Genomic DNA, 12026 nt, shown 5'->3' with positions numbered 1-12026 from the left:
ATTACGATAATGATGGTGATTGACGATGATAAAAATATTAGCTAGTACTATGTGTTTGGCACAGTAATACCATATTTCCATGAAAATAAGTAGCTGGACCATCAACTCTAATGCATCTTTTGGAGCAAAAATTAATATAAGACCCCATCTTATATTATATTACATTATTATATAATACCCAGTCTTATATAAGATCTGGTATTATATTATATTATATATTATACTATATTATATTATATTATATTATACCTGGTCTTATAGTAAAATAAGACCAGATCTTATATTAACTTTTGCTCCAAAAGATGCATTAAGAGCTGATTGTCCGGCCAGGTCTTATTTTCAAGGAAACAGGGTATGCTTTTTATATGCATTATTCCGTTAATTAAAAAAAAAAAAACACACCTCATATTAAGGTAGATATCCCACTCTTCCAGATGAGAAAACTAAGGAATGGACACATACAATAATTAGTCTAAGGTCACAAAACTGAGAAAGCACAACTCAGAGATATCTAAAATGAGCAGGTTTGTCTCATTTTAGAGCCTAAATTCTTTGTTTACTGCTATGTTGTACTGTTTTTGAGTATAACATTGTACAGCCAAATGCTGTCAGACAACATGTTTGATCACATACTTTCCTCAAAAGAAATACTGTTTTGTAAATTGCTATACATATATATATATATATCATAGAGATAATGACGTTCTAAATATATAACACCAGTTAAAAATTACGTTGCTTATAAATACCTTTAATAGCAATAGAATAATAAGAAACATAAAAAGATCTTATTTGTTATTTTACTGTTCGTTTACTCTTTCATCACTGGTTTGTTGAGCACCTACTTATGTGTCAGGTACTATTTTTGGTGAGAACCTTTAAGTTTTACTCGGCTTCTAAAATATTGGAGACTGACTAAGTCATTAAGTAAGCACGCATATTTTTATTTCTGTAGAACTGTCATTTCGGGTAAAATAATGCTAAGTTTAAGATTCTATATTTATTGTAGTATAAAGGTAGAATAATACTGAAAGAGAAATTGAATGTTTCATATTTACTGAGTTAAACATTTTGGGTCTTTCTTAAAATTCTTTTCAGAATTGGCTCTTCAAACGTTTTTTTCCCTTCCTCGTTCTTTTTATCAAAGCTTTTTCTTGCCTGTTTCATTTCATATAAATACAGGAAAAATAGCTTTGCATCAGCATTTCTTTTCATATCTCTTTCTGAAATTATTCTGTAATTTGTGGAAAACAAGTACTTACGTTTTAAATGGTAATTATAAAAGTGTAAAGCTTACCTTAATTGAAAATAAGTAATAGCTTTCCATTTAAAACTTTGGGAAAATGCTAAATATAAGAATGTTAACATGTCTATATATGAATATACTGGTATGTCAAAAAGGTTTGAGTAAATTATTTAAATTACTTGGAAATGTCTATAAAGGTCTGGCATGCTAGATTCCTTAATGATGTTTTTTTTTTCCCTTCCAGATCTTAGTTTTCAAGCAGCTTCTCAAATAATGTCCACTCCAATTTATGATGCCATAAAGTTAATGAAAGACATTTCACAGAACTTCCCCATAAAAGCCAGGTATAGTAAAGTTTATTTGTTTGATTATAGCCAGAACTCTTTCCATTAAATAAATTTTATGAAAATAGCTTTCGTTTAACATAATGATGTCAGTTAATTCTAGTGTATATAGTGTTTATGAAATAAGCGCCTTTCTTCATTATGTATATTGGTTTTTTTACTAGAGCCGAATATTGGCTTGTGCACATATGTGTGTACATACTACAAAACAGAACTCTTGGATTAGAGGCAAATGGAAAGGAAAAAATAGTTCATTTAAAATATATATATATTTGAATATAAACACTGGGACATAATAATCCAAGAAAAAAACTTGTTTATGCAATAAATTAAAAGGGGGTATTTTTTGGTCCCCTATGGAGGATGATGAAAAGTATTATTCTAAATAGATCTGTGCCCAAAGGATGGCCAAATCACCTTCTTGCCCTTTCAGATTCCAAATAATTAGTAATGTCTTAATTGTATGGAATATTTTATGCAAGACTTTTTTGCCAATAGGATATCTAATTGAACTGCTTCCAGAAATACTCATGTTACGTTGAACAAATCTCCCAGTTCAACAGATACTACATTTGCGTATCTAAAAGTTACCAACACGTACAGTACAGGTCACCATGTATTGTAAGGATTGACAAAATAAGACTTGGATGCTTTTGTATTTGGGTCAGGAATGATGGAATAGAAAATTACAAGCAACCAGTAAAACGTAAAATAAGTTGGTTTGTATTAAAGGCATTAAAAGTAGTTTTTTATTGAGAGGAATTGGAGAGCGTCCTTGTGCTCTCAGCATTCCTTCTGAAGCAGTGGAGTATTGCTAGGCCTCTGTTTGTCTCACACCCTATTTTGTATATTTTTCCAACTTATTGAATCTTAAATCTAGATATTATTTACCTTTGTAAGATAAATAAATAGTACATAGTTGACCACAGGATACCAAGAATCTTTTCATGGTGCCCTGAAAGTAGAGAGGTTTGTCACCTTGTTTACAGATTAAGAATGAATATATTGATAAGACTCTTTTAGCCAATTTTAAGCAGTCAAGAATTTGAGAAGTCAGTATTTATATTCTAGAATATAAATGTGAAATATATGCATATGTATATAAATATGTTTAGACACACTGCTGTTTATTAACAGCAGCTGTTATTAGCCACACTGCTATTTATTAACAGTAATTTTGAAATTACTCATCAAATAAAGTAAAATAATTATAAGTTTTAAGAAGACAGTGGGTTTGCTCTTTGATAGTAAGTACTATTCAGGGGTTCTGTTGTTAAACTCTAATTTTAACAATATTAGATTTAAAATGTGGTTGATCATTAAAGAAAATTTGCAAACTATGCTAACACTGCTTGATGGCTAAATTGTAGACCTGAGCATATCTCTAAAGCCACTTGGTAGACAATCAGTAAATGTTTTATGAAATAAAATATTTCCTAAATGAATGAAAAATTTGCGTTATCAAATTTTCAGTTGTAATTTCTCTCAAACACTGCCAAATTTTAGGAAATAATACACATTAATTATGGGTTGTTTTAAGATACACCTTTTTCTTTGAGTTTTAGTTAAAGTAGAATTTTGCATTAGCAGTCTTAATTTTTAAATCATTTTCTTCTATGCATAATTGACAGATGTAATGAAGCATTGTTAGGAACTATCAAGTCAAATAATAGACTTATTTTTAAAATTTCTGCTGTCTTTAAATTATAAGGGAATTATAAGCTGTTCAATGGTGAATATGTGAAGTCAGTATTATCAGTGTTGCAGAACTTATGTACTCTGGTAAAGATCCCAGGTTAACCAAAATTCTTCATGTACGAATACTCTGAAAATTGTCTGTTTGCACTGACACATATGACGACTTTGGTAATTACATACAAAATTTCTCCGTATTATATTACATTGAATAATAGATGAGCCCTAAACATTTAAGGAATAATGAGTTATGTCAGTATTTATTTTCCCAGATCTCTGACCAGAATCGCTGTAAATCAATATCTGAGGAAGGAAATACAGGAAAATCAGAAGGTTTGTTTGAATTCCGTTTTTTAAAAATGTACTACACTAGTATCACTATTTCTGACTTTGGATCTTCAATTTTCATACAAAAAATTATTAATTTGTATTTTTTTGATTACTAAAACAGTTCAGGTTTTTCCAGTTTTGTATTGCCTACTTTATATAGCATGCAGTCTGTGATTCTAGCCAATCTTTCCTGACATATATTCGAATTACTTCCTCATTCACCCTATATGCCAAATCTATTGTCCACACAGTATGATTTTCTTCACAGGATAAAGAACAAAGACTATGAGTTAATTATTCTGTTTCTCATAATTAGTTTTGCTTAAAGGTTTATGAAGACCTAATGAAGTTTAGACCACTGGAACATTACTAGAATCCTATAACACGTAGAACACAATTGTTTGATAATTTGCTAAGATTCTGCCAAATGGTTTCTTAAATTACCTTAAGATCCCAAATGATGCTAATTGTCTTAGTACTTGTAAAGTGCTTAGAACATGGCCTAGCTTTATTACATAGGACTAGTTTGCCTTTAAGTAATACAGTACCAGATGCACAGGGCCCCAAGCAGTAGGAGTTAATTTTCTCCACATAAAACCCACATACATGGTTTTTCTCCTTTGATGGTTGGAAAATGGCTGCCACAGCTCCATTATCTGAATGCAAAGCTGAAGGAGGCAGGAAGATGGTATCAACCACCTTTATCCTCACTAAAACCTTCCTGGAAAACTTCAACCAACTTTGACTTCCATCTCTTTGGCCAAAATTTTGTACTCTGGGTATTGTTAGCTGCAAGGGAGGGGAGAAAAGTTACTTTTCTAGTAATTGAGGCAAACAGAGGAGAAATGGGTTAGAGATGGTGCCAGCTGTGCCTATCACACTGAGACAGTAAGCTATCTGTTTTTTAGAATCTTCTTTTTCACATCCTGAATAAAAAACCTTCTTATATTAAGATTTCTATCTGATTTGACTTCAAATTTTAAATTCAGAATGCATATAGTTTCAGCTGAGGGATCTCCAGACATGTTTATACACCAGTTTACCATTGTAAAGCTCAACCAGTCTTCTGAGATCCAGTGAACTGGAAATGTTTAGCTTCAGGTAATGGGCCAGCTCCATTGGTTGTTAAAGGGATACGTTGCAATACATTGTTTTTTGAATGAAGTCATATCTCTCCATTGGGGATTTGTATTTGTTTCTGCTCCAAGGCTAAGAGTACTCCCACCTTATTTCACATTAAATAAAAAGTTTGTGTATGTTTTTTGGACCTTAAAAATAGTGTGAAATCTAGCCTCAAACCCATATGAATAAAACAGAGGCAAGGAATTCTCATGGAAGATTGATTCTTTCTCCACTAAAAACCAAAGTGGAATCAATGAGTTTCTATGCTGTTTCTGCAGGGCATTTTTTTTTTCCCTAGGTCACCTTTTCACTGTGAGTGTAGCACTTCTTTGTGTGCACAGGGCTCTCTCTAATCCTACTCCCTGCCCTGGGTGAGCCCAAGGCTTTGCTTCCAGTACTTTTGAGACTGACGCTTAAAATCCCAAGCTTTAGGCCACCTAAAATTGTTTACATCCTTGGACTCCTATTCCTACTACATCTCTGCCCTTAGGTGAAGTCTTTACTTTGAAAAGCTAAACCATTCATTTCGAGGGCATTATTAATATTTTAATGTAGCATTTTTGATGTTTGCTTTTAGTCGGAAGATTTTGGGCTGTCTGGTTCATCATGTTGCTGGAAACTGAATTCTTACCCCTTGATTTGAGAAAGGCTGCCTGAAATCATACAATCAGGGCAATTTGCCAGGATTTGAGGCTACCTCTCTGAGGGAAAGGAGAAAAAATGTGTCGTACCCGTCTCCAATAGAATGACAGTATTTCAGCAGTCAACTTCACTGCGTTCAATGTATTATCCTTTTTGAGCATCTCCTTTGTTCAAGGCATTGTGCCTAGCATAAATATTCTTGAGGGAATTAGCAATTTAGTATAGATATGTGTGTTTGATATGTGTTCTACTTAGCATTGAGATGCCTAAAACAAATGAAGTGCTGGGAGCTTGAGACAACAACCGGTGTGATGGTGCAGTGTAAGTTTTGGGAAAACAAACAATGAATTCCCTGTAGACTTTGAAGTTAGAATATAGATTTCTTAGAATAAGTAACTATTTGATAGAAAGGTACATAAGTGGTTAAAGACAAATCAATATTTTACCTATGAATCTTCTCAAGTCAGGATTTACTTTCTTGCTAGTATTTTGCATAAATCCAGTGGAAATATTTTCTCTCCTGTTACAAACTTAATTCCTCCTTCTCCCTTCTCGGTATGTAATTTGCCTGTCATGGTGAGTGATAACCATACAGAAACATTTACCTCCGTGAAGCCTTCTCTGAATCTTGGCAAGTTAGTTGCTTCATCTGCCTTTCCAGATTAGGTCACTTATCATGTGATGACATTGAAATGCACTGTTTCAAAATTGTTTTTACTCCTAAACAAATTTGCCTATCCTGATAATAGTAGTTATAAAAGCTTCATTTATGAGTACTGTATATGTGACTAGACACAGGTATATGTTACATTTAAACTTTATAACAAATCAGTGAAATATAAGTACTCTATTTTACAAATGAGGAAACTGAGACTTATGGAAGCTCAGTAAATTTGCCCAAATCTTATCACTAGTAAGTAGCAAGACTATGATTTACAGTAGATCTGACTCCCTCACCATGATCTTAACTACATATGCTGTACTGGCAAGGACATTGCCTTTTTTACTTTTGTTACTGCTCTAGTGGCTGGAGTTATCTCTAGCATCCAGTAGGCACTTGAGAAATAGTTAATGAATGAAAAGAAAAGACACAGAACATTGAAATACTACTTTAATGGAAACCTTCATGAATTTAGAGTGATCTCCAAATATTTACACATACACCAAAGATTCTAGTCCTGGGATATCAAAGAATAGGAATGTGCCAGCTGTCAAATTCTAAGTGTGCGTGTGCACATAAACATAGTCATACACAATATAAAATGTAGATTAGTAATCGTTGTAGCATTAGAACTTTAATATTACATATTGCAAAATAAAAATATCCAAGTATTGGTGTCTCGGACCTATCATCAGATTCCCATCACTAGATTGTACTGCCCACCTGTAGGCCAAATCTGACCTGCTACCTGTTTTAATAAATAAAAGTTTTATAGGAACGTAGTCATGCCCATGCGTTTGTTATCTATGGCTGCTTCCATGCTCCAAGGGCGGAGTTGAGTTATTGCAACAGAGATGACATTGCTAGCAAAGCCTAAAATATTTACTATCTGACTCTGTAGAAAGTTTGCAGACTCCTGACATAGATGGCTTCTGTTATATGACTTAGTTAACTACTATTCTGCTGTTTCAAGGATCTTCGCAATAGGTTTGAAATTCAGCCAGGTGATGCTTGTCTATATATAAACGGACTTCGTGTTGATATGGACAATTATGATCCTTTTAGGTAAGTATTGAATTATTGATACAAACTATGGCTTATATAAAGGTAAATACTGTCTTGAATTTAGTATTTGTCAAAATGCAAATAATCACTTTAAAGGTAAAGCAAATACATGTTTTTGATTGTATAAAACTTATATTAACATTATGGTAGAATACACTCTTAAGTGTCTTAGAATGTCGGAACTGGGAGAGACCTTGGAGACATTTGTTCAGATGAGAAACCTATACCTATCCCATTATTTGAAACTCTTTCATTGAAGAGTAGGTTTATCTTTTATCAGGGAGGTTCCTTGGCACTAACTAGGCTGAGCAGCCAAGGCGCTCTACCCTCTACATGAGATGTTTCTTCAGAAGAAAGAAGTTAACAGGAAGAATTCAAGTACTTGTGTCTGTCAGAAAGGAAATTTGAAGTTATAGAATGTAGGGTGCTATCTATTTCCTTAGGTCAAACATATTCTTTAAAAAAATGCTCTAGGAAAGAATTAGATAGCCTTTTATTTATCATGGCCTCTGGCCCATAAATTAAAGTCATGGGCCAAAAATCAGAGAAATCAGTTTATTTTAAAGAGAAGCATAAAGTACTTTAAAAGTTAATATTTAGAGTATAAAATGAATTTAGTAACCATAATACTTTAGTTCAGATACTCCGTTTTAAATCAGTGGAATACATTGTATTGTTAAATGTTTATTTTCCTACCCGTTTGGAAATATATAGGAAACTACAGGAAAGACTCAGAATAGAGTAGATAGTTCAAATGGGGCTCTTTGCTTTATTTAGTTGAATCCTTGGACCTAATATTGGGAAAATGATAACCTAAGATACGTAGGATAAGTACTACACGTAGAGTAGAGCAGTTGTTAGCTTTTGACCTGTAAACTTCAGAGGGACAAAAGTTACATCTGTGTTCAGGAACAGTGAAAACAGATTTAAAAGAAGCAGTGAAATGGTAGGTAGATTGTAGGAAGTTTTCTGTGGCAAGTATGGGGAAATTTTCACAGCAGGAACATTTTGATGTGTAATTTACAAAGGCTGTAAGTCATTCAAGAAAGACAGCCCCCTTGGCTCCTCCACCTGGTATGAGCGATCTGCAGGATGTGGGATACATTTTCCTTCCTCATTGAAGTGATCACTAGTTCTAGCTACTATAATTCCCGTAAAGGAGGAAAAGGAAATAGGTGAGGATATTTATATCTTCTGACATTTTTAGTACAAAATAAACAGTTAAAGAGGTTCTCAGAAAAAGATCAGAACATGTCGGTAAAATCAATGTGATGAGGTTATGAATGGAAGAATCTGATACAGGAAAGAGGAGAGGAAGGAAACTGTCACATTACTGAAGTTATATCCTGGATGTAGAGAGAGATCCTATGCAACTAGTACTTCAGAATTGCCTGTTTGGGGAAAAAGAGGGAGGAGTGAGTAATTGTTTTTCGCTTCCTTCCTACCTCCTGTCTCTCATTGCATTTTTGGGTTGAGAAATGGTACCACTTCCCATGGCCTAACCCTTCTTCCTCTGATCCTGGAGATAGTGGGAGGAGCCAAAGCCTCCATTGGTTAGGTCAGCATCCCTTCAATCAAGGCTGTGCCCAAGCCTAGCCTCACTCCCAGGGAGGTAAGACAGTAGGAGACTGTGGCAGTGACCAGGGAGAAAGGCAGCTAGGACTGAGTAAAGTTGAGGAGTTCCACAAATGGTGTCTTGTGTATCTACTTCAGAGCCACTCACACATCTTCGTCTCTAAGCAGTCACCTCAGCCACATACTTGGCCAAACAGAAACTGGTACAAAATGGGTATTACTCATTTTGATAGCCAACCTGTTCATGCTTGAGCAGTGTCATACAAATAACTACCAGAAAGAAAGAAGTAACAACGCTGTCTTGATAATCCCCACTTGTGTAGATTTTTCTGTATCCTAATCAAGTTACCTGAATCAGAATTTTTGGCGGCTCTTGATAAATAAGTATTTCTAATGCAAGCAACATTAAAATTCAATGTTATAAAATCAGTATTGAAATTCAATTTAGTAAGTATCTGAGTGCCTACTATGCTATAAAAAATTGCTCAATATTTGGGATATAGTGGTGAACAATATAGAGATAAATCTTGCCTAAGTGAAATTTACAGTCTAGTGCAATAACTGGTATTAAATAAATAATTACTATGTGATATGTTTTATAAAAGATAAAGTGTAGTGCTTTGGGAGATTATTACTCCAGGGATTTAAATTCATTCTTGATGGAACACGGGGAATATGGATATCAGATTTCTCCAAGGAAGTGATATTTAAGCTAAGAGTTAAAGGATGAATCTGGCAAATGGAGGAGTGGAGGTTCTGCAAGGATGTCATATTTGAGAAAATGAAAAGTCTAAGATGGCCGTACTGTGGCGTGAGGAGGAGCTGGAGGAAACTGCGGTTGCCAGGTGGGCAAGGATCAGATTGTAGAACCAAGTTTTGGATTTTGGCCTTTTATCTCAAGGGCAGGAGAAGCCAATAAAGGGTTCTAAGCAAATCTAAAGACAGTATTTAACAGAGAAGCATGAGACATTATTTTAATTATTTACAATTCCAGAGATTTAAGGAGTTTTACTGATAAATAAAACTACTATATCTAAAGAACCAGTTTGTTCTTTTTTTTTTTTAATTGACATACAAAATTCATGATTTGGAAAGAGCCAGGAGGACACTAATTCTTGTTGAGGGCAAACTGTGTGCCCAGTAGTAAATTAATTTAATACTAATATCCTGTAAAGTGTTTATGATGGTTCTCTTTTTATAAATAGGGAAATGAAAACTCAGATCTCACACAAAGATAGCAAATAGTAGCAGGATTCGAAATCTCATGCCCTTTCCAATGTACCATGTTAATCTATTTTTTGTATTAATTTTCCTTAGAACCTAGGTTACAAAACATAACAAAATGATAACATTTTGATAGAGATCACAAAATGATAGTTACAGAAACTCTGAGGAATATTTAAATTCTACTACATGATAAGTATTTGATCAGTAAGGATTATAAAATTTTTAAAATGGAGAGAACATTGACACTGCAGTCCAAAATTTTTATTTTATAAGTGAGCAAATTTAGACTAAAGGGATTAAGGACTTCAAGAATCCACACATGAAACCGTGTTACAGCCCACTGGCTTTATTTTTTATTATTTATAATAATTTATTATATGTAAATTTATTATTTATAATAATAAATCTTATTAGATTGATGATTTGTGATATACAAGCTAGTACTCTCTTTATCACAACTCAATTCCTAATAGATTTTATTTTTTGGTAAGACATTTTTGTAAAGCAGTGGGCAGAGCTATCTAGGATACAGACATGTAGAGCTGAAGTTATACAGGTCAGCTTCAACCCTTATAAAACAGCTTTCTTAAGAGTTTAGATATTAGATCTCTACTTTTTAAATGTGAATTTCTCTAGTTTTTCTCTGAAAACTGTACTCTAAAATCCATGTATTGCTTTATTCTGATTCTATTCATTTCTGAAAGGGAAAGTCATTTCCATGACTGGATTTTTTAATGTAGCACTTAAGTTAATATTACAGATCTGAATTTTAACACTTCGTTTTAAAAGTAATGAAGTTCTTTTTTTTTCTTACCTGGTAAATTTTTATCTTTTTAAACAGGAACACACTTTACCACAGTCTGTAAAGCCTTATCTTTACAGATTCAGGGAAACACTGCATTTCTATAGTGTTCATACCCCAGCTGTACCACTCCACTAGCTCAGACCTGGGAGGGGACTTCACCTGTCTGAGTCTCAGTGGCGTCATTTGAGACTTCCTGAGGCAGTTGTGAGATGCAGAGGAGCTCCGTTTGAAAAGTACTTGGCACCTGTCGGGCACACAGTACGATCTTGACAAATAATGAGTAAAGAATCAAATTGCCCAAACTTTTTGTCGGTAGGATTTTTTATTGATGTTGTTTCTAGCAATAATACTTTCTATCATGTTTAAGAGCCATCCAATTATATATGTAATTAGAAATTTTACATGTATTCTAAACAAATGTGAACTTTCATGATTTTATGGGGCTTTTTGTACTAAATTTTTATATTTTAGGTCATGTTTGATCTTGTTTTGTAGCAGATTATATTTTTCCCTTCATTTTTAGCTTGCTCAAGGGTGAGCCAATTCTCGCTGCTTTGATAGGAATATAATAATTAATATATCTTGTTGCTTGTCATCTTATTTTTTAAATAATAAATTTTGGTAGCCACTAAAAACAAAGAACCCTCAACATAACTTTAACATGGAAAACTAATTAGAAGAATTCTGTCTTATTTATTAATGAGTTCACCTTAATTATATTCTTTTCTGCTATTAGTGAAAATACCCGTGGAACTTGTTTCTAATGCTTTGAGAAAGCTATAAACCTTAAAGGATTTTTAAAAAATGTTGGCAAATCAAAACTAAACATTTTCTTTTCTTTAAATGTAAAGTGTTTTGGATATGCTGAAACTAGAAGGAAAAATGATGAATGGCCTTCGCAATCTTGGGATCAACAAAGAAGATATGAGCAAGTTTTTAAAGTTAAATTCACGTGTTTGGGACAATACTTACGTTTTAGATATTAGGCATTCTTCAATAACGGTAAGTGCTCATGTAATTCCTTGTTTTAAAACCTTTGGTAGATTTAAGACTTAACATAAAACCAAATATTGTCAGTCTTTAGAATAAATTTAAGCATTTTGAAAGAAGTTGTCGCAGAGCTCAGTGAGAAGAAAAAGTACAGATTCATCCCCTCTCACTTTTATACCTTCTTTTCCCTTCCTCATATCCTTGGCATTTTCTCACAAGATCACCTACTCATTCTTTCATCATCCTTTCCAGCTTTCAAGATAAAAGAAAAACAAACAAGAAGAATAAAATAATCACATGAACAACAGCAAAACGCCACATAGT

At 33.5% G+C, this 12026-nt stretch overlaps 1 protein-coding gene across 3 annotated transcripts in view; it reads left to right on the top strand.

The window, feature by feature from the left end:
• Window positions 1–12026, top strand: part of UGGT2 (UDP-glucose glycoprotein glucosyltransferase 2) — a 147703-nt gene that overhangs the window by 40178 nt on the left and 95499 nt on the right. For all 3 annotated transcript variants that reach the window (XM_033103727.1, XM_033103726.1, XM_033103728.1), the window contains 4 exons: window positions 1491–1590; window positions 3558–3618; window positions 7014–7105; window positions 11564–11714. In XM_033103727.1, coding sequence (XP_032959618.1) covers window positions 1491–1590; window positions 3558–3618; window positions 7014–7105; window positions 11564–11714 — 404 coding nt within the window. The remainder of the gene's footprint in view (window positions 1–1490; window positions 1591–3557; window positions 3619–7013; window positions 7106–11563; window positions 11715–12026) is intronic.

Source organism: Rhinolophus ferrumequinum, chromosome 4 (genome assembly GCF_004115265.2).
Source record: "Rhinolophus ferrumequinum isolate MPI-CBG mRhiFer1 chromosome 4, mRhiFer1_v1.p, whole genome shotgun sequence".
NCBI lineage: Eukaryota > Metazoa > Chordata > Mammalia > Chiroptera > Rhinolophidae > Rhinolophus > Rhinolophus ferrumequinum.
Note: the sequence above shows the minus strand (reverse complement) of the source record. Positions and strands in the feature narration are given on the sequence as shown.